We start from the raw sequence: 25,242 nt of genomic DNA on the forward strand, positions 1-25,242 counted from the left end.
ATGCCTAAGGGTCATCGCAAAGGACTGGGCTCGGCCCGTGGTAGTGATGACGTTCAAATGACAAATGTCTCCTGGAACTATCATCTTTGTCAGAGGCATGGATAGGTATCCCGGTAGGTAAAAGGTAGTTTTTCTTACGAGATTTCCTTGTTGACTGTCAGATTGGCGTAGAGGGTGGATAGAACAGAGAAGGAGAGGAGTGAGCGAGGTGATTGAGGTGAGGGGGAGCAGGTGACGACCATCGACGTCTCAGGCTCCCACAATAACTTTCGATAGAAACACTGTTGACACCTACACCAATTCCCCAATATCCTGCGGAGACCCGAGAGTTGGATCCAAATGATGAAGTCGTCCCTCTCGCCGGAGGCAGGTCAATAGCGAAGACAAGAGGCCGCTTCTTCGACCTTTAAGTTCTTCTCTACATCCTCTCCAACCATAGCATCTAATCCGCTGTCCTCGGGAGGCCTCTTCGCGTCTTCGGTCGAACTTTCCCACTCTTAGTGGCAGCAGGTATGGAGTTGATATGAACGCAGTGCCAATATCAACCCTGCCGTCGCGCTTGACGAGCATGAGAGTCTTATGCAGGGACGTGGTATCGTTATGCTAGCAAAGAAACAAGAGTGTTTCCAACCCTGCATCGCTTCCAGAAATGTCCACGCTTGCGCAATCCAGTCATAGAACATGATTGTCGTGAGGACCATGTCCCGAACCAGGAGGGCAAATGTCAGCCTCGCCAATTCTGTATTCGCAGGGATGTAACTGAGTGACTGACATGTATGAAGTGTTTGATCAGAGCTGAAGTCTGGAAGCCTGGCTGTAGCGGGTCAGTCAATTGTCTAGAACCTGTCTCATGGTCAGAAATCCAAGCCATCCCACTACAGAGCTACTAAAATGAAGAGATAGAATGGATAGACAATTTGCCGTACCAGTTGGACTAGACATTGGCAACAACCACAAGTACAAACTGAACATACACAAAAGAAAGGAAATGGGTATACATTTCAAACTTAAGCAACAGCACAGCAACTAATTTCCACTCGCACATCCATTCCCGATAGATCAGCAGAATAAATGAGTAAAACACATCCAGGTCAGATGGCACCGTCCGAACACAAGGCAAAGGCTCCGTCAAGGAATGAATCAAACATGGACAATGAATGGAATGCTGGGGAATCTCAGGTACATCGAACACGCCCGTCAGTCAGCATCTTTTCAACCCCTTCGAGAGGATCGTCGGGTAGGAAGGGACACTGTCGTGGGCTTGGCAGCACGTTTGCCTGCGGATCTCTTGACCGGAGGAGCTGGAGGAGGTGAGACAGCCTCTTCGGCATTTTCATCTTCATCGTCTTCGCTAGCATCGTTGTCTTTGCCGTTGGCTTCGCTGTTGGCATCTTCTCCAGCTTCTTCTTCCTCTACTTCCTCTTCCTCGTTTTGACCTTCCTCTTCCTCGTCCTGGTCCTGGTCCCATTCATCCATTTCCATATCGTCCTCGTCGCTGTCGCGGTCTGCATAGCTGACCCGCCTTGACGTGCCTCTGCTACTACGGCGGCGCGCCGATGCGGAGACTTTGACAGCTTCCCCGCCGTCGGAAGACCAGCCATCGTCAGTCTTCTTCTTCTTCTTTGGGGTCTTGGACGTTGCGCCCGCTGAGGACGAGGTGCGGCGACGGGTTGCCCGCTCCTTCCGAGCCTTCTTGGTGGCACCATCGTCCCCGCCAGTGAGGACAGACTCGGACTTGCGTTTCTTCGCGGAACCCTGGTGCTGTGACGCGTTCCTCGGCTTCATTGCGGACCGCACAATCTGATCAAGCCGCTCATCCACATCATCTGGGAGGAAGTTCTTCTCTGCAACTTCCAGTGCTTCGCGATGGCTACCCATTTGCGCGAAGATAGAGCTTGGCACTCCCATCTTGCCCGGATAGGTTTCCAGGATGGAAGCGCCGCCACCGATGCCACCCAGTCTCCGCTGTTGGGCGTAAATATCGGCGAATCGGCGAATGGTTGACTGAGCAAGGTCAGAAAGGGTATGCAGACGGGTGCTCATCTCGTCCGTCTTGGTGATGCCGTCGCGCGTCTGCTTCACACGCTGCGCGATGTGGAAGATCAACGAAAGGTTGTGTTCGTTTGCCACTGCGGAGAGGTAGAAAAGGATGTACCGAGAAAAATCAGCTAGGTCGTTGAATTTCGTCTCATCATCCAGGTTTTCTGGCGGATAGTCAGGGTGGTACGCAAGCAAAGACAGCAGGCGCGAAAAGATAGCTTCCATGACTGTTTGCTCGTTCTTCTTGCCACTGCCTTGTTGAGAGAAGAAGGCGGCGCGCGACCGTAGCCAGGTAAGCGTGCTCTCCTTCAAGTTCGTGTTGGGTTCGAAGGCAAGCAGGAATGGGATCGTATACCAGCGCTGACTCAAGTGAGTGTTCTGCACAAGCTTCTTCTTCAGTTGACTAATAAAACCCTCCCTCACTGGAGGAAGCGGGTCTTGGGCAACCGTGGCAATCGAGTTGAAATCACTGGGGGTGAGGAGTTGGTCGCAAAGACTCTGGGAGGCGCAGAGTTTCAGCAAGGACCTGGCCGCAAGGAGCCGAAGTCGTGACTTTTGCACTGCTGGCGTGTCCTTTTTCTTTGATATCTCACCTTCACCAACGATAAGCTTATTGAGAGTACTATACACAGGTTCGGCGTGGGCTCGGAAGTCGTCATCACTATCCGAGCCGTCCTTCGCGCGAAGGCGATTGACAATAATTTTCAGAGCCCATTCCTTGGCTGCAGTTTCATCGTCCACGACATCAGACCACTTGTAGCCGGAGTCCGGCTCGGGTGATCGATTGGTCAGAAGGATTTGATTCACAGCAATCGAGATGATGGCGTCACTCTCCTCATCCGCCTCCCGCGGTGCTAGAAGGTTCAACTGAGACAACGCGGCGAGTTTCGTCAGGAAGCGATCTGATCCAAAGCTCCATTTGGATACGCATTTCTGGATGAGGTCCTTCGCATACATTTCCTTCTTATCGACGATAGCCATCAAAATGGTGACAGCATGTTTGGCTGCGCGAGGCGATGGGCTGTAGAGCGCGTAATCCGCAAGAGCTTTGAAGAACTTGCGTTCCTTAGGCAGTTTTCCTGGGAGCTTTTTCGCAAAGCCTGAACATGCCTTGAGGATCTCCTCCGTACCTGATTCGGCGGTCGTCGACGGCTTGGGTGCTTGAGATTCAAGATCCTTGCACATCTCCTGGACCTGTGCTTCCAGAACTTCAGGATTGCGGGAGGAAATTTCTCGCAACATCTCATGTGCTGGCCCTGCCAGTCCGTTCTCATCCGTCCTGGAAAGACTCATGATCGCCGGGATATGGCTCCTGTTGAAAACAAGCGAGCTACAGCGGTACAGAAGTGGCGTGAGCGTATCCAAAAGGGGGGTGTTGTTAGCGCCCTGGATTCTCCTCGAAAGTTCCTTGATAGCTTTGATGACCGTGCGGTAATCACTGACAGCAGCCATCGCAAAGCGGATAAGCTGGTAGCTGCGGCGATCATGCAGTTTAGCGAACTTCCACAGATCAGCGGACGTGCGGGAGGCATCGGGGAAGAGTTTAGACAATGTGTCGATAACACGGCTCAGCTGAGCTTTGATCTGTTCCTCTTTCTTTTCCATTACACCGCCCTAACCGATATTAGTCTCTGGAATCGCTGTAGGTGCCATCTTCTGCTTACATTGTACTCTTCGCAGGCCTGGAGGTAGATTGTGACAGCTGTTCGCAACTGGATCTGGCGGGCCTGTAAAGCAAAGAAAACTTTTTTCGCCTTGTCGTCCAGTCCTTTGAGCAAGGTGAGAATGCGCCGGACACGAATCCTGTCCACATCCGTTTCAGCGTCAGATTCTGATACCTGCGAGTCCTTCTGCTTCTGGGATTGGCTCGAGCTGCTGCGCGATAGTTTAGATTTGATGGGAGGATAGTTGAGAGGGAGAAGGATTTCAAAAAGGACTCGGTCGATCAGCATATGGATATCGGGCTCGTTGGTATAGTAAGCATCGAAGATCTTCGAAGGCGCGTCCTTCAGTAGAGGAACGATCTGGTCGTTGTCCTGCTCTATCTCGCCTGCTGCGACGGCCCACATGCGCGCAAGAGTCTTCATGGCATGCTCCCGAACTTGAGGCTTCCGGTCTTTGACACGCTCGGCGAGGACGAATAATATCGAATCCGGAGAAGACACACCACCACCAGCCCCTAGCTTGTGTACAATATGCGACAAACCAAATGTGCCCACTGCGTCTACGGCAGCCACGCGGACCTTCTCATCTGCATCCCGCAGCATAGAACCCAGATACTGAATGAGTATCTGCTCTTCAGCTTCCCCCATGCCAGATCGACCCGCTGATGTGAGCAGAATGCGTCCGGCGGCCGTCGCCCAGGATGCGCGCACGGAGGGGGACTTATCTAACCGGCGGCTTATGAAGCCCTCATATGTCGAATTGTGAACCTGGGAGAACGACTTGGGCGATGAAGGGTTTACAAGATCGTTAGGTTGTGGAATAGTTTGGTCGTACTCGACCAAGGTCACTGGTGGGTAAGCGGCAGGATCCATTGGAGGGGGAGGTGGTGGTCCAGCAACTCCAATCCCGGCAGTGAGGTCGCCGATCGTCTGCGTTGCCAGCAGTCGCAACGAAGTTGATTCAGCAGACAATTCCGCCTCCAGCTGAGGTACGACGTTCTGTAAGACATCGGGACAGGCTTTCCAGAGCTCCCGAATCAAGCGATGGGCTTTGCTCAGTTCCCTGATGTCTTCGCCCTCCTCGTCGGAGTCGTCCAGATTCGGCCGACGATGCGAGTTCTTCGATGAGCCATCCGCCGGAGGAGCCGAAGCATCGATAATGACGTTATTGAAATACTGGCTGATATGGCTGGTCATTCGGTCCGTACAAGCCTGACAAATCGCCTTGGACATCTTGTAAGCCGCGGGATAGTCCTTTAGGAGCAGTGTGCCCTGCTTCGAGTCGACCGGCGTGTCCTTCTTGCCTCGCTTCGCAGGGTAGTCCAAGGCGCGTGGGTCGATGCGCAGAAACTGGGCCACGATCACGTCCACCACATCTGGGGCAAGAACCGGCGACTCATCGATGACCGTTGTGAGTAAGCGAGTCATGTCATACTCGACATTCTTCGCGATTTCTTCGCCCGTCGAGGCCTTGGAGGAACCGGAGACGATATCGAAGCAAATTGTGAACAAGGGAATGATCAATGAGTCCGGATGGTCTAGGTCTGTCAACAGGACGATACTCTTGACTTCCGCCAAGGAATTCAACACGTAGATATGCTGAGCATTGTAGGTGTGGGAGGGATCCCCCAGCGCGGGAATCACTGAAGTCACGATGCAGGTAAATATATCCTTATTCGCCCAGAACGTCAGTACACTTGAGGGGGCCTTGGTGATTTCCCCCAATCTGGCGAGGGACGATGGGGCGCACCTTGAGCTGGTTACCGGTGAAGGGCGCGTCGGGGGCGCAAAGGCGCAAAACATCGACGATACAACACGTCGTCCACGCCCTCACTCCCTTGTCCTTGTGGCCGAGAAGCTGTGGGGTGGCTAGCTCCTGCGACACCTTCTTGAGGGACTCTTTCTCGACCTCCTCCTGCTCGAGTTTGCGCAGCTCCTGCGCGAGGGTCTGCAGCCGTTGGAGCAGGTCGGCGATGGGAATGGCTGCGCGCCCCACGCGCCACGTCAATGGTTCATTGAATTTGAGGCGGCGGAGATTGCCGGAAGTCTCTTCGGTATCCACGACCTCCGTGGTGACGGAGGGGCCCTGACGAGTGCGCGCAGGCATCGTGGACGAAGCGCGGGGAAGCCGAGTGGTGAGGGTAAGCTTCAATGCACCATGCGCTCGGTCCGCCAAGGGGAGAAAGGGGAGGACTAGATCACAGTCACGGGGCGAACACAAGCACGGGTATAGAAAAGAAAATGACAGATGGGCGGAAGCGGGATGAAGGAAGATGGATGTTGACACGCTCCGAGTTGTCAACGGGGACGATGGATTGGAAGCATCAACGGCTTCCCGTTCCTGACCGCCTTTGCCCGATGGGGAAAAGACGCGTCGCGTGTTTGTCTCATAGGAAAAATGTTTTCTTTTTCTCCACACTCTACCGTCCTCGAACTATACAAACATTGATCCGACAATATGTCGCGAATCCATGATACATGATATACTGCTTTATCTTCACTGTGTTGGGGCCATTTACCTACAGCTATACGAAGACACATTCCAGAAAACTAGGTGCGAAGCACCTTGGAGAGAATCCACTCATGTACGATAGAGAAGGCAATATATATCCAGCTAGCTACTCATACCCTCTGCTGTGAGGCTCTCTTGGAACATATTTACTGTCAGGATACTTAGTCGAAGGAAAGGGTACGCAGTATATTTGCATACAACTTCTCTGAGACCACTTCTGAAGACCATGGATGTATCGTCCCAGGTAGTCCGGGTTAGATAATACTTCTCAATTGCACCTTCGCGTCGTGAAATGGCTACCAGGCTGGGAGTTTAACGTTACGAGTGACCACTTCCGGGAGCTTAGCGCAGTGGACTCTCTGAAAATCAACAAGCGAATAGGTCCATGCTATTTCTAAGATGTATGGGAATCTACATTCCTGGCTTTCACTGTGCAAACAGATATTGGACCAAGCAACATCAGACCATCAAATTCTTATAATCGTATTCCTTGTCCATAAAACCTCAAGAGTGCAAAGTAATTGCGACATTATTACCCCCATTGAAATACAACAACTCCAAGACAAAAATCAAATCGAACGCCGCTCTTTACTCGTTAACCTTGACAATCTTACCCGTCTCAACTTCATAGATATAGCCCGTAACAGGAACATCAAGAATAAGCGGGCTATCCCGCAGCAGACGGATGTCATCCAAGACACTCTGCCGGAGCTCCTTGAACGGCAAGAAAGCAATGTGATCGGCGTTTTGCTGAAGGTCGGCTCGGATTTTGCTGTGGATGTTCTCATCCGTGAATGTTAACATGCCACAATCGGTCTGCAAGACGTCAGGCCGTTAAGTCTCCACATGATCGTCTCAGAATAGGCTCATACATGATGCACGATGATAATCTCCCGCGTGCCCAGCAGTTGCTGTGAAATGATGAGACTCCGTAGAGCATCGGTCACTCGGCCACCGGCATTTCGAATGACATGGGCATCGCCTTCTTCAAGCCCAAGGGCGCGGGCGACATCTTGGAGGAGTTAGCCCGGCTTGTTTGATCATGCTCTGGGTTAGAACCGCACTTACCCAGGCGCGCATCCATGCATGCTACTATGGCCACCTTTCGTCGTGGTGGGAGCTGCAAGTCTCCCTTGGTGAAGGAAGCCGCATACTTGGTATTGGCGGCCTCGATTTCTGCGGCAACGGACATGGTGGTACCTGTTGATTTATATGGATATGGAAGAGACGAGGAAATAAAAGGGAGATTGCCTTGAGAAGCACGTTCACAATGCTGTTGGCGTCAGTTGTATTATATGCCGTCGAGGTCGTTTGGTGTCGCCATTTACCCCGCTCATTGTTCCATCGACATAGAAGAAATCGCCCTACTCTCATTGTCTCTTGGATAAAGTCAAATGAAGATCTACCCGGCATATGGAATGGTTTTTCGAGTGTCTGATGAGCAAGAATTGATGATTGGGCTCCATCGGTCATAGTGTGAGAGACGGATGCCAACTAGGTATCTAGATCCCTGGTGGCGGGGATTGTAGTTGCATGAACAAAGGTTTAGTCGACTCCACATAATACTGGGTTTGAAGCACCTAATTCCCTGCCAATTGTAACTACTCACTATGTATAAGAGAACTCCATCTGGCGAAACCCACTTATATCCCCAATACGTATTCATCTGAAGGTAAGCCCGTGTCGTGGAACAGCGATGGGACGGAAAAGTTTAGACCGTAATCGTCCTGTTGAGCGGACAGCACTGGGGTTAAATTTGAATCCTTATCGGAAAAAGGACGCCAGCGGCTGATCTCATTCTTTCTATTTGTTAAAACTTTGCTAACAGTGGATACCCGCTGTTCAGCAGTCTTTCGAATGTTAGGTATGCATTGGGGATAAGAGGATATACATGTCGACCACTCCAGTTACAGACCGGGACGCAGCAGACTGAAGGAACCCAGAGTTCTCGAGCGAAGAATGGAATAAGCTACATACAAAGACTGTACAGGGACGTTGGTTGCCGAAATGGTGCCGTTCTGCACGGTCCCCCCAGCACCTCCACCATGGCACACACTAATCCAGTTTACACCTTCAGGGTCAAGACACCAGGCCTCCAGGCCAGCTGGTTGTAGTCGCCGCTGCTGTTGGGGTCCTTTCCTTGGTAGAGGAGCTGCAGGTTGCAGGGGTCGACGGTGAAGGTCTGGTCAGGGTTGTTGCGGACCAGATCACCGTGGCTGATGTCGTTGGTCCAGGAGGCGCCGCTGTTGGCCTTGCCGGCGAAGGGCTGGTCCTCGGTGCCAGCCTGCACAGTCCACTCGCCATCGAGGCTGCTGGCGGTGAAGGAACGGAAGTAGCGGCCGGCGGACCCGATGGCCTCGACGATCATCAGGTACTGGTCCTGGCCGTCGACCTTGTAGACCTGGACAGCCTCGAACAGGTTGTTCGTAGTGTCCTCCAGGACGACCTCGGACTGGGTGCCGAAGTCGCCGGGGAAGTTGTCAATGGACATGCTGGCGCGGTAGATGCGGCCATTGTCGCCAGCGAAGAAGAGATACATGTTGGTGTCATCGCCGATGACGGTCTGGTCGATGACGCCCGTGCTGGAGTCGGAGATGGAACCCGAGAAGAGAGGCTGCGCCTCGGACCAGCCGTTGGCGTCGGAGGGATCGCTGGACGTCTTATACGAGAAGGCCGTCGGGCCCCACTGGTAGGCCAGGATCCAGACGTCCTTGGGCGCGAAGTAGAAGATGGTTGGGGCAACGGCACTCGCGCTCATGGCGTTCTGAGACGCCGAGGCCATGTCCGACCAGTCGGCGAAGGGGCTAAAGGCCATCGACCCGTAGTTGCCGGAGGAATCGGTAGTGGAGGCGTACACGATATGCTGGCCGTTGGACACGACGTTGGTGAAGTCCTTGAGCGCGGTCCATCCTGACTTGGGCTCAGCGAGGGCTTCGGTCGACGTCCAGCTGTAGGTAGAAGGCAGGGAGCACGACGCCGCGGCCCCGGAGGCCAGCAACACGGCCCCCGACAGCACTTGGGTGACCTTGGATTGACGGGGTCTCATTGTGGTGGGTTGAATTGCAAAGAAGGGGGAAAGACGGTGGAAAGGCGTGGAGCAGGAAACAGAGACCCAATGGCGGGCAAGGTTTATATACGTTTTGTCGGCTTCACCCTCGACATGACGAAACGAACGAGCGCAGGTACTCGTCTCAGTCTGCGGATAAAATCCGAAGCAAATCAGCCGACAGCTGCCTTGGATGTTGTATCTGCCGCAGCATTAGCTGCCTGGATATAGCGACTCCCCGGCATCATTGGCCGGACAAGGACAGGCACAGCAGGGGATAAAGCCACCCCGCAGGACAACAGGACGGATTTTTGCCGTTCCACGCCTAGCGTGCCTCGCATGTTAATTAAACCAGCCCTGAAGACTGAAGATCGGCGCCCATCTCCGCAATGTGGCGCTGTGGTGGTCTAGCGCTGCGCACTAACGAGGGGAGATGAAACCGGCTCCGTCGAGATACACCAATTGCTATTTCCCTCGGCTGTGGCCACGTTCCGACCAGTCTCAGTCTGCTACTTGGGCTTTTCTTAACCCGTCCTTGTTATTCCAGAAGGCGCATGATCCGGCAATGGGCGGCTGAATGCGAGTGGTGTCGGTCCTGCTCTCTGGACGGCCCTGTGCTCCGTGTTGTACATGGTGCATTTCCTCTGGGGGACGGCTAATATGCAGACATACAAGCCGAATGACGCTGTGGGATTGAAGTTTCCCCGCGATGGACAACTTGGTGCCCCTACATAAGTGCAATGGCTCTTGCAGTCATGCAGATCTATTGCCATCATCACCTCTTCACGGGCAAAGTAGTCAAACTCCCGACAGACGATAGTCTACTTCCATCGGACACCCGTGGATATGGCGTCATTTAAGATTCTGGCTGCTCCTGCAGTACTATGGCTTAGTTCACTTCTAGCCCAGCCTGCCTGCGTTAAAGCGGACAACCCCATCGTGCAGGACATATACACCACCGATCCAGCGCCATTTGTGTATGATGACCGTATCTACCTCCTCACCGGCCACGATGAAGACGGCTCTACCACATACGACATGCGGGACTGGCGCTTGTTTTCGTCGGCGGACGTTGTGAACTGGCAACACCACGGAGTCCCCATGAGTCTGAGCACATTTGAATGGGCAGACCTGAACGCATGGGCGGGCCAGATCGTCCCTCGTAACAACAAGTTCTACGCCTATGTCCCGATTCGGCACGCGTCCACTGGTGGCATGGCGATTGGCGTGGGGGTGAGCGACAACATAACGGGCCCATACACCGACGCGATCGGGAAGCCTCTGGTCGAGAATTCCGAAATCGACCCGACGGTCTACATCGACGACGACGGCCAGGCCTACCTGTACTGGGGCAATCCCGGGCTGTGGTATGTCACGCTAAATGAAGACATGATCTCGTACAGCGGCAGCATCAACAAAGTCGACCTCACCGTTGAGGGGTTTGGCCCGCGCAGGGGCGAGTCCACTCGCGCTACTGCGTATGAAGAGGGACCCTGGCTATACAAACGGGGAGACATCTACTACATGGTGTACGCGGCGAACTGCTGCTCCGAGGACATCGAGTATGCAACCGCTCCCAGCGCCACCGGCCCCTGGACCTACAAGGGGATTGTCATGCCCACACAGGGAAAAAGCTTCACGAACCATCCCGGGGTGATTGATTTCAAGGACCACTCCTACTTCTTCTACCACAACGGCGCGTTGACCGGCGGCTCGGGATACACGCGGTCCGTCGCGGTGGAGAGTTTCGTCTATAACTCTGACGGCACGATCCCCGAGATGAACATGACCACAGAGGGTCCGGCGCAGATTGGCACTCTCGACCCGTACGTGGTGCAGGAGGCAGAGACGATTGCGTGGTCCGAGGGCATCGAGACGGAGGTCTGCAGCGAGGGTGGACTGAATGTCGCGTACATCAACAATGGGGACTACATCAAAGTCAAGGGCGTCGCGTTTGGGAACGGGGCAGCGAAGTTTACGGCTCGTGTAGCGTCGAACACTGCTGGGGGTACTATTGAAATGCATATTGACAGCAAGACGGGCCCTGTCATCGGCAGCTGCAAAGTTTCTAGCACCGGAGGCTGGCAGAGCTGGGAGAGCGTTGAATGCCCCGTTAGCGGTTCTGAGGGGACTCACGATCTGTTCCTGACTTTTGTGGGCGATGGTAGTGATTCTCTGTTCAATTTCAACTGGTGGCAATTCTCGCAGTAGGGAGATGCTGACACGGGGTGGTCTGAGGTATATCTGGTGGATTTATATCTATCGGCATGGCCGAAGGACGCGTTTAGTTAATCAACACTATAGTGAGTGCAGCATTGCATTGCATGACATTGCTGGAAAACAACACAGCGACAACTCCACTGGCTTCCTGGTCGTAATCTCCCTTGAAACGCGGGTCAATTCGGAGCCCCTTGGTGGGCGCATCATACATGCCCCTTAATGGAGTCATGTAAAATGGAGCTACTAGGGTTGTTGTCTCACCATTGCCCCAGTTAATCAACCATCCGGCCCAGCGATCTGCTTTCAAACAGCTAGTCTCTTCAGACTTGCAATTGGTCACTGATTAAAGAAAGATTATAAGCGATTATATTATGTACCACTGTGATGTACAAAAGGTAGATCACACTGAGTCCATGTATTGTCAGGACAGCGTGGACCCTCACTGAGGCTAGTAATTCGTGGTAGAGGGAGGCTCTCCCTACGCTCGAAAACGGCCTATAAACTTGTGTCATCCGACAGTTGGTTCCTGATAGCAGGCGTGGTGGATTCGTCTGAGATCCTCTGCTCAGGGTACGTAGTATCCGTCCAGGGCTCAAAAATGTGAGCGCCGCGGTGTAGGGAGCTAATATTCTCCCAAACCAGACAGAACACTATCAGAGCCATGATGATCGACAGGGTCGAGGTAAGATCAAGACCATCCCTGAGGCCAAGAAGAATGATGATAAGCCCGATAATCGGACGAACAATGATGCGAAGATGCTAACGACACAGCCACATTAGTATACAGCTTTTTACGCGACGACGACTACAAAAAACTTACCTTGGGTAATAACAGTGTCCCTGGAGCGTCCTTATCCTCGAACAACAGTGCCAAGGCATAGAGACAGAACAGGCCAGTTCCAAGGCTGCCACAGAGGAGCCACCGCTCAGCGTGATGCAGCGTATTTTCCGCAGTCGTGGCAGCGGCCACATGTCCGCTTGCCAACAAGCTCGCGGCGAGTGGCAGGTGTATGGAGACCCAGCCGAAGGCAGTGTAGACCGAATAGCGGAACGGATGGGTACCGTCCAAAGCGCCGTCGTTGTGGACGTACATCCAATTCAGGCAGAACGCGATGACCAGCGTCCAAACTGCATGGAGCAGACCGGGATTGAAGCCTATCGCGGCTGGCGAGCCGACCACGATCTGGTATAGATATTCACCCAGGACGATGATGTAAAATGCGGCGAAGCGATCGACCTCGTGCGCTATATCCACGGCGGTTGTATATCGGACCTTAAGCATCTTTTTCGCGGCCGGGGAGTAGCAGAAGATCCAGGCGCATTCCTCGAAGACGACGCCAACGGCCGCCGCCGCAATCTTGCCGCGCAGCGATACAGAGTCAAAGTATAACGGAATATAGATGCACATGGCCACCAGCGTGAACGCCACCCAGAGTCGCTGCTGCGCACGGTGGTGATAGCTGGCGAACGAGTACAGCAAGTGCGCCGCAGCGCAAGAGATGCGCGCGACCATGTAGCAGCCGACCGTCGCGCGCATGGCTCCAATTTCCTCGTCGACAAAGGGGGCGTTGTTACCGTACATGACTAAGACGGCCATCAGCCACAGGATGAGTCCGCGCTGCAACAGGTCGTCGTTATAGAACGAGTTCATCAGTTCTCTGATGTCGGACCAGACATGCCAGGATGGCGCGAGGATGAGCTACAACCCCGTAGCGGTACAAGGGTCAGCGTGGAAAGTGGTAAAGCGTTATGTCTGTGAGCGACCCTTACAATATACTTGACCAGCTTGGCCCCCGAAATGTCCTCGGCCAAAGTCTCCGCAAAGTTGGCCAACATGGAGACGTAGAGCAAGTCTAAGAAGAGTTCAAAGCGTCCTGCGCGGGTCTCTCTCAGTATCACCGAATTTGTTGATAGGGCGCGAGGACCCTACCTGCCTGGCGTTCGCCTTCTTGACGCTTGACCAGCCTCCCATTTTCAAACCATTGCAGAGCGCGCGGCTGACGGAAGAGATGTCGTGCGCTGGTTGGAGGGCGATTGTCATCGAGCCCCATGATGGAAGCCATTCCAACGGGGGCGGAATTGTAACTCCGTAGATGAAGAACGAGATAGAGCACCGAGGATCTGGGTCAGGGGCGGAAAGAAGGTAAGAGATCTGATGAACCCATCCCTAGTGTCTTTAGTGGAATGCCCTAAAAACTTTTTCTGTGGGATACGACCCGACGATCATTCTCCCCATTTTTTGTCCGAGTCCTGCTCCAGTACCAAACTCAGCTATCTGGGTGTTAGCAGATTTTAACTTGGGTGATCCGCTGAGCCCAATCTGATATAGACGTCATCGTTTGATTCTACCAGGGGTCCTTATAGAGACCCTGTGAGTCCGGATCTGGGTAATTTCGCCGGATATCTCCGATCCTCAAATGCTTATCTTCACCCACCACAGCACTGCAATGGTTGTAAGAGTGGCACAGTCAGCAATTATATATCAAAAGTTCCATATTATCATTAACTCTATAGTTCTATCCCGTCATTATCATCAATGGGCTCGGTCAAGCCATGCAATTAAATATTTCGACTATCAGGCTCTGCGAAAACCACGACGTCAGACAACCACTCCTATAGTCCAGAGTTAAACGAAACTCACCATCGCCAGCTGGGTCTAATGGCCCTGACCCGCATACCGACCAGGTGGGAAATTATACTCGTCTTCCCAGTGCTGCTTGGCCGCCATGAGGGGACCCCAACGCTTTTTGACTTGATGTAGACGGTCCGCAATGCGAGTAATAACACGTGAGCGTTGCGAGGTGACAGAGGTGTTGCTCGAGGAAATGCCATCCTTGACGCGGACGGAGTGGATGGATGATGGAGTGCTCATTTTGGTGGAGGTATATGAAATAGCGGAGCAGACTTGCTCTGGGAGGGTTTGTTGCTTTCTAGTGCCCATTTTGAAATGGCAGAAGGCGCCTTATATATATACCTGATTCCGGAGAGAAAAATCAGATGCTTATTATGAGTCTATACCGAGATCAGACGCATCACCGAGTCTTGGCCGAGATATCTCCCCTTTTCAGTTGCTTTCCTTCTTTGGCCAAGCGGATCGATCTGACACGTGCGAACCAGTGTATGCATCAGAGATTGGTCGATGGGAAAATTTTTATCCAATAGATCTTGGGACATCATGAGGCGAACCAACATACGGTAGGTGGGTAGTGCTGCCGCAACTGTTATCGGCACAGTACCTGTCGACCTATCTATACAGCAATGGTGTACCAGCGACGTCCTAGCTAAGACCAGCACGATGAATTTGCCACTTCTGTCTAATTTTCTTAATCGTGTAGAATCGAAAGAATATTCGTTGTCCTCAATAGGAATCGTTCGGGTAGTGGTAGCATGACTGACGCAATACACTCGCCGAGGGATTGCAGCAAGTTCAATGACTGGTCAGTTCGGCTCAGAGAAGCTAGGGGAAATAGCAGTAGCAATGACTCATAAGAGGACATGCTGCTAAAAATGTCGTGTCCGAGAGTACTCCGTAGAGTATAGACTGTATACCAGTCATGCAATACACTTCGCCATACCCTAGCCCTAGGGCGGCTGAAGGTTGCCAAATCTTGATAGATCTTACTAATTGAGATCCATTATTCAACACTGACATCAGAAACCCTACCAGAACCAATGGCATATCCATGGGTCTGCGCGGCTAATGCGTCTATTGCTCCTGATGACTTGTTGAAAATGGTTCGGGATTATGTCGGCATATCCATGCCGAGCTAATTCCGCGCCTGTATACTATTCCCCCTCATGAGGAGAAACTCATCCCCGCACAAAACCAACTCACGTGCAGCTACTTGGGGCAAATATATCATTCTTCCATAGCTCTTGCTAAATATCTAGGTCTTCTCTACCTATTTAAACACGCTCGCTTGAACCGGTTGACGACGCAGTAAGGTTACACCCAAGTTATCGCATCCGCAGGCAACCGATTTGTCGCCCTGACTAATAAACCATCCGAGGTGTACCAGGTAGAGGCTTAGTGAATCAGCATAGATGCCACGGTCGGGACATCCCAGGATTGGATCTTGTCCTTGATAGGAAGTACCTTACTGGACTGGGAGGAAATCGAGAGTGAGTAGTGTGGTGTGATGAATCCCCTGCCCGCCTATGATGTAAAGGTACGATGGTTCAGCTCGAGCGATGGTGTAGGGAACTTATATTCCTGAAAGGGATCCGTAAATCGAGTTTTGGTTGTCTGCGCATGTCTCAAGATCAGGTCTCGTTCTATCTGTTGGTGGGATGGATGATCATCATTGAAATGGTTATAGAGCGTCTTTTTCTCCCTGTACTGATGCTTCGTCGCCTAACTCTGAAAGTCCAAGGATGCTCAGTACTTTATATTAAGTGTGCACTTGTCTCTAAGTGCGAACTGCCAGACCGAGATACTATATCTATAGTACTAGTTCGAATATCGTCTTCTGGATTAGGGTATAACTTGGGCGTAACAGATGCGGGCCTACGCAGCATGAGGTCAGCATAAATGGTCTCTGTAAATAATAGGCGAGAGTGGCCATACAGTCGGATTAACCTTTGAGTAAGCGCAAACCAATCTGCAGGCCTCCGTGCGTAGACAGACATCTGGTCCCGGACCCGTTCCTATCCGCGACTCTATGTCATTTGCAAAATACTGTACTCGTTCCATACTCTTTCACGCACATGATGCAGGTCTTGCCGATAAAAACCTACAGCCAACTGATCTACATGCCGAGGCTAGGCGGGGGCATGTATGTCGCCAACCTTGGCAAGCATCATCGGCCGAGTCGAAGGGCTTGATGGAATCTTGTCAAGCGTCCCTCTTGAACTGGAAACTGCTTGCTTACGCCACGCTAACTACTACCATGCATGGAATGTGATGACATGCGAGCTTTCTGCACCCTTTCTGTTTTGGATAACCTTTGTCATGCACCAAGCATGTAAGAAGTGACAAAAATGCACCCCTATTTTTGTAAGATTACGTCAATCCTATGTGGCGCTTGTCCGTCAGATAGAGCATAATAATAGACAAATATATCTGCATCTCGTAGGTGCGGTGAATAGTTTTATCAAATTAATCCTGCACATCAACCCCTACTATCTCCTCAATTTTTATGATGGATCTCCGATTCCATCGATTTACTCTATGGAACAATCTCTGATGTAGCTTTCATATACTGCCCAAAGACCTACTCCGTTCAAGCACGCTATGGAATCCACCACTATCTCAATATTATCTCTTTCTTTATGCTCGTGCGCCTTTGTCAAGGAGCCGATGATGTGCGTTCTCATGCTAAGCACTATCGCTATATTGGCCGCTTCGACATTCTTTCTTGAACGCCGGCTAAGCAACTGGCCGGTGGAAGATTTGATGGTTGATTCCTTCATGGGAAGGAGACGGATTCGGAGTGAAATGACAGTACGATAGGTAAGTTATGAATTCTAGCAAGGTAGAATAAGGCGATTGACCTCTACTTACATAGTTATATACGTCTGTTTTCCCAGCCTGAATTCAACCTTCATAACATGTGAGGTGAGGGTTTGCTGTCGGGTAGGAATATGATTTACGACGTTGAATATAGGACCTTATTCGGGCTCTACTCCGATGGCATATGGTAGAAATGACATAGGAAGCTCGGATGTTTGGCAAATAAATGCTCAGTTGTCACTTGGAGCTGCAAGGAACATCATTCAGTGGAAAAACCCAGGATCGATCCATCTTTGGAGCGTGAAGATGGGCAATAGGATTGAAAACTTATCCAAATCCAAGTCCTCATGTATTGCTAGCAGAATTTGCGGGTCGACTGTGTACACTGTTTCCAGTAACTGCATACCTAGGGACCTGGAAGGAGTAGACCTCCAACACAGATGCCGGCTCACTCGCTAACAGATAGCCGTGCCCATTGCGCTGGGTCAATCCGTCCGACCTTGCTAGCGTCCTCATAATATCGGCAAAACTTGCGTCCCATCTCGTCTTTCTCGCAGACCCGCTCATAAACCTCATTCATACAGTAGCGCTCGTCGGAGAGGTGCCAAGTCACATAGTCGTACATGAATCGAGTCAACGTGTCCAGGAGTCGAGGGTCTTTATCCTCGAAAACGTACATAACCTGCTCGCTGACATGGAGGAGATTGTGGGCAAGCTTCTCAAAGGCCTCGTGACACTCTGCCCCTCGACGTGGCAATAATTGTTGATCATCTTCGTCTGGTCGCGATGATCATCAAATTCCTTGTAAAATGACAGAACATCATTGAGCCAAGGCTCCCAGTTCTCCATCATGGAAATGGCTGTCGTGATTTCTTGGAACAGCTCCTGCTCGTCGAACTTTGCGGAGGGCCAGAGTGAGGCGCCAACTGCGTGGCCGAGACCGTTCAGCCGTCGTAAGAAGCCGGGATAATCCTCTGATCCGCGATAGCCGTGGAAGTTATATTGCTCGATCCAGCGGCCTTCGAAGTCTTGATAGGAGCGAACAGAAAGGTGTCAACAGGTGGGCCTATCCACTGGGAAAATAAAAACGGTGGGAAGGCGAGACAAAGACCCGAGGATCTGACTTATAATCCAGCGTGCTGCGGTATATATTGAACCTGCAGAAGGGTCCGTAGTGGTTCAAAACGTTTGGGAGATGCTTGTTGACCAACCTCCACCACGGGTGCCGCTGTTGCCTTCCGCGTGTCATATCGTCATGAAAATTATTCATTTCAGGGTAATGACTGTCCTGGGCAAAATGTATCTCTGCCTCGCTGTAGACGTACTCGAGGTTTCGAAGACGGTGCTCGTGGGTGTAATTTGTGTCCTTGTATTGAATGGTATCCAGTAGGCAAACCACGGTGCGAACGAAGTAGTCGATGGGAAAGCTTTGTTCAGACATGTTGCAAATATTGCAGAGGGAACAGGCAATGGAATAGGGACACTGAAGAAGTGTTACGAACTGCAGTGAGCTTCAGTGCTTCCAACGATACTTTCTTGGAGGAGGGAGAAAGGACATCTTTGTAGTCCTATACAGGAGGGAGGAATTCCGAGTATTAATTATGGGCACATATGCTCTTAGGATGGATACTGGCAAGTCTTGGGTGTCTATACACTCCGAGTTTCTACCCAGGGTTTCGACGCAGGTTTGACACATCCAAGGAAATAATGCAGAAGAATATGTACAACAAGATTTAATCTGATACTGGGCCATTTTATTCCTCTGGTGACGTATGAATTTCTTCTCAATGACCTATGTATTCCTATATAAGGATGATTGCATACTCCTTGTCGACTCGCTTACCGTGTTGGTTCTGCTGCAGTGTTGCTTGGTCCATTCTTCCGCCACTAGTCGCCCTAGCAGATACTGTTTCTGGTATCGAGCTCAGAGCAAGTAGCCAATTGTCATCCCTGGAGTTGTTAAGATAATACTCCTATACATCGAATTATGGAAGTACAACGATACAGGTAAAAGCAGCACAGTCATCCCTCGGTCACCTTGCCTGAATATGAGGACAAAACTGACGTTTTATACTGGTCGTTTGGAGTTACAACTGATATTGTTAGTTGCTCTAATGCTAAGGATTGGGATACCTTTATGGTCCTCTCCCTCCTCGATGTCCCTTGAGAACCTGGGAGGTGATTTACTTCATATTCTCATACTACGTATTCCACGCTTTACGGGAGCAAGAAGGGCTGATGAGGAATGACTGCGGAGAGATGCTGCCCACTACCGCGGAAGTACGTTTTGACAATGTCCATTACTCGATGGTATAACTTTGTCTCATCCTTCCATCAGCTCTCTGGGTCCCGCTTCGGATTTGGATCGATAATCTCATCAACGACCTCACTGTTGTCCGCTGTGTACGTTTCTACCTTCTTACTTGGCCCCGGACGGTACACAGTCCCTTTCCGGACGGACAACAATAATTGCCGGAGGAAAATGGCAAGAACCATAAAATGCGTACGTGCTCCACGCCTCGCGTTGCGCAGGCAGGTCCTGGAGATTGATCAACTCATAAAAGAGGACATGGAATGAAATAGCATCCTTCGCATCGATTGAACCTGCTTGTGACCCGCGCAGGTTGCAGATGTAAGGCAGGTTTGGTAAGGATCCGAATGCCTCTGAACATGCCCCCGAGCTTTTACCGTGGTACTCGGGAACAGTTGATAGGCCTTGACACAATCTAGAAAACGATGAATCAAAGTGTCAGCAGAGGGAATGATACTTGGCCCGATGTTTACCTGTTTTTACTGTTCCTTTACTCTTCTCTTGATAACGGCAAGCACTTACAAAAGTCTTCTCCAAGGTTTTCCAACCCTCAGCTTCTCGTCATCATAAGGAAAGAATGTCGCAATCCAAAAGTTAGGCCTGCTTTCTTCCATTGTTCGTGAGCAACGGGCATGTCTCTTGTTAAGTCGTAAACAAGCCCATGTTGAGCCGACCACCTAAGCTGTGGCCAACCCCAGTCTACGACTCGAAATACACCATATTCATGTAAGGAGTTTGTGAATTGACCGAGTTTGGTCAATAGACGCAGCGACTGAGGATACGATTTTGTTTCAAGAGACGATCTTGCAAAGGTAAGACCGACACGCTCACCAAGGGAATCGACCATGCCATGCCCAAGACTTGGGAAAGTTCCTATGGAGAAACCTGAAAACCCTCATCCTGGATATTGTCAGATTTCCGCCCATCCTACTTCGAGCACCTGCGACTGGTCGTTATGAAACGAAGGCATGTATATACGCGTTCCGGGGCCAAAGCAAGTTGGCAATTCCTCAAATCAAACTAGGCCCTTCCTCGAATCCCTTTGTTTTGCTTGTATAGACTCCCTACAATTTACGGGTTCTTCTAAATATCGAAGCAGCCGGTCGAGGGCCTCTTTAGCAGACTCACTCACACTATGCTCGACGAAAGTTCGCTCCGTTTCTTCCGGTGAACCCCTAGCTACACTAGCAAGATATCCCAGTAAATGCGGAATGGTTCAAAAGGATACGCAATTTTCATGGGGCTTAGGTCTTCATCTCGCGGGCTTGGACACGGAGGCTCGAAAATTGCTCGTAGCACACGCAGTAAATCAGGTTCTGTAACCTTGATCTCGGATAGATTGACTCCACCATCTAGAATCGTGGTCGATAGAGTGTGGAAAAGCCCGAAGTGCATGCTGATGGGTATAGCGTCCTCCTGCTTCTGCGGCTGCGATACATATTTTGCATCGTGAATGGCTGACACAACATCTCGAAGTCGTTGGTCCTGCTCTTCCAGCCTCTCGTTAATCTGGAGAAGCACCTTCAGAATTCTCGAAGTGGCGGAATTGCTCAAATGATCCATTTTCCAGATTCCGGACAATGGTGGCTACCTGGAGGGAAGATATTCGCAGAGCGCGCCCCTATGGTATTCGTAAACCTAGCATGGCCATTTTGGAGGAAGATTGTATCAGATTCCGGGTAGACCCCGCTTATCAACTTTTGAGAGGTAGAGGTTGAGATGTCGGCCTCATTATTCTTGTCAGGTTTACAGCAGATGGGAGAATGCTTTATCTACGTAGCTTAACGAGGATGCAGGGGCTGTTGAAGGTTCGAGGTATAGTCTTTCGCCCGCATTTCGGTCGCCCATCAGATGGATCCTTTGCATCCTGCATGCCATGATCTCGCCCGGGACCAATGACTTTGTCCGGCTAGTAGTTAGGTGGATAACTTCCCTAAAGTTCAGCACTGCTATTAGGTCTGTTTCTCCAGCTGCCAGATGGTAAATGCTATAGTGACTATACTGCACCAGCGTAGTAAATGTTGTAGTAGGCTTTCTCCGGCAAAAGACGGCACAAAGCCTAGAAGTTTATGGTAGCAGCCCGGGAATTCTTAAGAGCCAAAGGATCCTGAGAACGCCGAACAGCGCTAGACCATTAAACCATTTTCTAATTTTCTTGCTCTGAAAATCTACCGGATACAATAATAGGGGTACTTTTTGCACTAATCCAGACTCGCGCAGTTTGACATTATCACTATGTCAAAGCATCTATTGAAGGCGAGGGGATGGCCTCGTGCCTTCATTTCTGAGGTAGCTTGCAGGATGGCGTCAATGACCCGTTGTCCCTTTCTATGCACCCCTTGCTGCTGTTCTGATGTTCTGACAAGGCAAGGGAATTTTCTAGGGCCCTCCAATAGCCTAGCCAAGCCACATGTCAACCGTATGGACCCAATTTGATTCCGGGGACGGAGAGTCCGACTAGATTTTACCAGCTCGCTCCTTGCGTTCTAGTAATCTATTCATTCCCTAGACTCTCGTAACTAGATGGAGTTCAAAGACAGCCCTCATTGATTCATCGCGTGTCTTCCGGACGGTGAATACCCCCTTATGGTTCTTACCCTAATTAGAGGTTGCCATGGATGTTTTGCTGACGGAGCTCGCAGCCGCCAGAGCGAGTATCTGTGTTTGGAGGCTTATAAAAATGGCTGCTGTATCTCACACCGATCTTAGGCACCGTCTTGCTAATAGGTTCCTCGCTCTGGTCCGTGTACACGTTAAATTACGATAGGAAACCCTAGTTTAGACGCCGCGGACCTAGGGATACGTAGTTGATGTGCAAGGGATATATATCATTTCCTAACCGAGACTGCCTATGGGAACAGACCGAGCTTTTTACTAGTCAACAATCCATGCCCATACAATTATGACCAGATTTATGCACGAGGGGCTTTTATGCATCCCCTGTGAATCGTATCACTTATAAGTGGCCTAGCTGCGTAATGCTGCGTCTCAGGTAATTCCATTATCACTGAGCGACACCTTAGTCTGCATACCATTTGCCTCTGAACTGGCCGGCTGGAAACATAACCCAGTCGCATTTACGAGGGACTCTCTCCAACGTCTGGTCTTAGAGTCGGCAATGGCAAATTTCAACATGCCTTCCATAATCTCAGATCCACAAGCCTACGACATTATGCTGCGGCTACTGCAATTCAGCTGCTGGTCGCTGAGCTACATCAACACCGTCCGCACTACCTTGAGCGACCAACTTCCCAGTGTCTCCTTCATGTCCATCTGTTGCGATGTCGCCTGGGAGTTTGTCTATGCATTCGTCTACCCCATAGCAAGCTCGCATTGGGCTGGTGGAATTCGTATCTGGTTTGCTATGCATTGTGTGATGTTGTTCATCGTTGCAAAATACGCACCGAATGATTGGGACCATGTTCCATTAATGAAGAGGTTCGCTCGCTTGGCCTACGTGGCCATAACAATTGGGTTTATGGCGGGCCATCTGGCATTGGCTAGTGAAATTGGACCAGCCCTGGGGTTCTTCTGGAGCGGTGCTTTGTGCCAGATTACAGCCAGCCTAGGGTCTCTTTGCCTGTTGGTCTGTCGGGGTAGTACTCGCGGAGCCTCTATAAAAACATGGTAAGTCGACTTGTTTAAGCCACCACGAAACCTATGTTTCTTTTGAACTTATAGAAGGAACAGTTATTTCCGCATCATCGCGACGGTTGGTGGTTTTACCAAAATGTCAATTCGGCACATTTGGCACCTGGCTGATGAGCCATGGTTCGATAGCCCGTTGTGCTGGTTTTACATTGCGATTACCTTGACACTAGACGCGATATATCCGGTATTTTTCTTCTATTTCCGTGCGATTGAGCACCCTAAAAAGGATAGTGAGAGGAAGGTGGAATAGTCGGGGATTGTGGCATTTAGAGCGGGATGCAGAGAGTGATTGGAACACCTCTACGATGGACCGGTGCACATTTTGGACGGACTACTTTATATGTCATAGTGACTACTTTGTGTACACCATATTTCCCATCAAATCAGTGGCTCAGTGAGCGTTTAGTGTTACGATTTTTATATGACTTAATCCGAACCTCTAGCTGAAGCTCGGTTGGACCTCGAAGCCATTACCGCGACTCTGGAATACATTTATAGCGAAATAGCCCACAGTACAAACCTCTACTCCGACGTTCCGTAGCTGTTCCCATTATTCAACAGCAATAAACAACCATTTTTAAGTCTCCCTTTAGGTCGGTAGTGATGATGGAACCTAATATGAACCTTTTTCGTAGTCTGCTGCGTGCGGCCTTGTTTGCTAAAGATCGAAAGGCACCATCCAGGTACTTGGAATTAGTCATGTTGGATATATCGGGAACCTCCTGGCTCCTAGGACAGAACAAGAATGCCTCCCCGCCTCAACAGAATTTCTAAGAGCGAGCAAGATATTCCAAGAAGAAGCCCAATACCCAGAACACGGTCGCGAGCAGGCATGATGATTTCGCCCGTGACTCCACCGAAGCCGACTTGGTTCCCTCACCCAGGGTAACACTCAAGAACCGAAGAAAGCCAAAAATATGCCCCCCGACGGAGAAGACTATAAACGGGAGTCCCAGACCACGTAAAACGCCACCAAGAAGGAGCGAAATAGCCCCGGAGAAGAAGAAGCCGTAGGCGAGTTGATCGGTGATGTCGCTATATCGGACCGCCATACTGCGCGCGCCAATCTTCTTATCCTCTTCCGCGTCCTGGCACGCATAGACAACATCTATCATGACAATGACAGAGGCGATAAAGATACACATAGACAGCGTCGAGTAGGGAAAATCGAGCGGATCCACCTCTAGACTGGACATTGCCATGGGGATGGCCCACGCAATGTTAACCAGGATCAGCTGCGGGTAATCGGAGAACCGTTTGCCGAATGGATAGAGTAAGGCAAAGAATAAAATGATGCCCGCCTCTACGGTGCACTGTGATGGTAACAGGAGCAAGAGCAAGCCTCCACAGCCAAAGATGATCGCTGTTAAGAGAGCCGCGCTCGTTGGCGATATGGCACCACGCGGAAGAGGGCGCAGCTTCGTCCGGGACACTTGACGATCGATATCCATGTCAATAAGGTCATTCCAGGCGCACCCACCGCTCCGGATCAAAAAGCCCCACAAGGACAGGATGATCAGTCGGTTGAGCAAAACTGTAGCAGGAAGCGACACTGGGGCAATGGCCGCGGTGTAGGCTACGCCCACCACATACGGCGAAATATTCAGATAATATCCGAGCGGCCGGTGAATACGCAGTAGCTCAGCATAGGGTTTTATTGACGGCGGGAGTTTGGAGAGAATTCCAGCCTTAGAGTGACGATAGTCCTTCCCGGTGGCCATTTCGACAGGAGAAGGGAGGTTGGAGTAAGTGAAGACCTCGCTGAGAGGAGATGGACCTAGAGGGGCCTTTCAGGTTGATGTATTCGTCACGTCGGTTACATCTGTTATGTGTTCCCGCGGAAATCAAGTGGTGTGCTAAGAAAGGGACGCACAAGGATAGGCATGATAACAAGAAAGTAATGCGTTTCGAGACATGTCACTAGGGCAGTACGAGTCCTACCTCCATACCAAGTATGTGAGGTAAAGGTATATTGTTGCTAAAAGGAAGTTTAGCAGAGATAGCTGTTCTAATTTTCGCGGAAGCCAAAGTACCCGCTCATGGATATGCAAGGGAGGACGTCCCCTTTTCCCGACAGACTTCTTCATTTCGCTTTTTCCACAACATCCAGGACCAGGTTGATTGCCATGTATGGTATACAACCGGTGTTTAAGGTACTTACTATCCAGCCTATAGACACGGAGGGGGACTGTCCAGTAGTAGTGCGGAAATTGCAAGCCCAAGTAGTGTGTGTTAGAAGATATTATCTGCTCAAAACGGCTCCATCTTCCCTCGCGCGTATGACCTGATTTTATATCTACTGATAGAGTATAGGGAGCTAGATAATAGCAGCGGAAGATATTACTT

At 50.9% G+C, this 25,242-nt stretch overlaps 10 protein-coding genes across 10 annotated transcripts; 2 read left to right on the forward strand and 8 right to left on the reverse strand.

Moving 5' to 3' along the window:
* Positions 1-1,212: 1,212 nt before the first annotated feature.
* Positions 1,213-5,811, reverse strand: ATEG_10069 (sister chromatid cohesion factor PDS5; the record flags this gene model as incomplete). Its single annotated transcript, XM_001209371.1, has 3 exons — positions 1,213-3,654; positions 3,705-5,347; positions 5,400-5,811. 3 exons carry the CDS (start codon positions 5,809-5,811, stop codon positions 1,213-1,215), a joined length of 4,497 nt encoding a protein of 1,498 aa, XP_001209371.1.
* Positions 5,812-6,804: 993 nt separating this feature from the next.
* Positions 6,805-7,408, reverse strand: ATEG_10070 (beta-class carbonic anhydrase; the record flags this gene model as incomplete). The annotated part of the gene is made up of 3 exons (XM_001209372.1): positions 6,805-7,032; positions 7,089-7,228; positions 7,285-7,408. The coding sequence occupies 3 exons, from the start codon at positions 7,406-7,408 to the stop codon at positions 6,805-6,807; spliced, it is 492 nt and encodes a 163-aa protein (XP_001209372.1).
* Positions 7,409-8,281: 873 nt separating this feature from the next.
* ATEG_10071 (alpha-L-arabinofuranosidase precursor) lies at positions 8,282-9,262 on the reverse strand (the record flags this gene model as incomplete). The annotated part of the gene is made up of 1 exon (XM_001209373.1): positions 8,282-9,262. The coding sequence occupies one exon, from the start codon at positions 9,260-9,262 to the stop codon at positions 8,282-8,284; it is 981 nt and encodes a 326-aa protein (XP_001209373.1).
* Positions 9,263-10,108: 846 nt separating this feature from the next.
* On the forward strand, positions 10,109-11,473 carry ATEG_10072 (glycoside hydrolase family 43 protein; the record flags this gene model as incomplete). The annotated part of the gene is made up of 1 exon (XM_001209374.1): positions 10,109-11,473. The coding sequence occupies one exon, from the start codon at positions 10,109-10,111 to the stop codon at positions 11,471-11,473; it is 1,365 nt and encodes a 454-aa protein (XP_001209374.1).
* A 504-nt stretch (positions 11,474-11,977) lies between these two features.
* Positions 11,978-13,533, reverse strand: ATEG_10073 (uncharacterized protein; the record flags this gene model as incomplete). The annotated part of the gene is made up of 4 exons (XM_001209375.1): positions 11,978-12,241; positions 12,303-13,066; positions 13,153-13,356; positions 13,413-13,533. 4 exons carry the CDS (start codon positions 13,531-13,533, stop codon positions 11,978-11,980), a joined length of 1,353 nt encoding a protein of 450 aa, XP_001209375.1.
* A 294-nt stretch (positions 13,534-13,827) lies between these two features.
* On the reverse strand, positions 13,828-14,423 carry ATEG_10074 (uncharacterized protein; the record flags this gene model as incomplete). The annotated part of the gene is made up of 2 exons (XM_001209376.1): positions 13,828-13,924; positions 14,161-14,423. 2 exons carry the CDS (start codon positions 14,421-14,423, stop codon positions 13,828-13,830), a joined length of 360 nt encoding a protein of 119 aa, XP_001209376.1.
* A 2,774-nt stretch (positions 14,424-17,197) lies between these two features.
* On the reverse strand, positions 17,198-18,375 carry ATEG_10075 (uncharacterized protein; the record flags this gene model as incomplete). Its single annotated transcript, XM_001209377.1, has 4 exons — positions 17,198-17,340; positions 17,612-17,962; positions 18,146-18,162; positions 18,260-18,375. 4 exons carry the CDS (start codon positions 18,373-18,375, stop codon positions 17,198-17,200), a joined length of 627 nt encoding a protein of 208 aa, XP_001209377.1.
* Positions 18,376-20,424: 2,049 nt separating this feature from the next.
* Positions 20,425-20,808, reverse strand: ATEG_10076 (uncharacterized protein; the record flags this gene model as incomplete). Its single annotated transcript, XM_001209378.1, has 1 exon — positions 20,425-20,808. The coding sequence occupies one exon, from the start codon at positions 20,806-20,808 to the stop codon at positions 20,425-20,427; it is 384 nt and encodes a 127-aa protein (XP_001209378.1).
* Positions 20,809-22,378: 1,570 nt separating this feature from the next.
* On the forward strand, positions 22,379-23,146 carry ATEG_10077 (uncharacterized protein; the record flags this gene model as incomplete). The annotated part of the gene is made up of 2 exons (XM_001209379.1): positions 22,379-22,872; positions 23,026-23,146. The coding sequence occupies 2 exons, from the start codon at positions 22,379-22,381 to the stop codon at positions 23,144-23,146; spliced, it is 615 nt and encodes a 204-aa protein (XP_001209379.1).
* Positions 23,147-23,666: 520 nt separating this feature from the next.
* Positions 23,667-24,781, reverse strand: ATEG_10078 (4-hydroxybenzoate octaprenyltransferase; the record flags this gene model as incomplete). Its single annotated transcript, XM_001209380.1, has 2 exons — positions 23,667-24,683; positions 24,770-24,781. The coding sequence occupies 2 exons, from the start codon at positions 24,779-24,781 to the stop codon at positions 23,667-23,669; spliced, it is 1,029 nt and encodes a 342-aa protein (XP_001209380.1).
* Between the last annotated feature and the right edge of the window lie 461 nt (positions 24,782-25,242).

Source organism: Aspergillus terreus, genomic scaffold (genome assembly GCF_000149615.1).
Source record: "Aspergillus terreus NIH2624 scaffold_16 genomic scaffold, whole genome shotgun sequence".
NCBI classification, from domain to species: domain Eukaryota; kingdom Fungi; phylum Ascomycota; class Eurotiomycetes; order Eurotiales; family Aspergillaceae; genus Aspergillus; species Aspergillus terreus.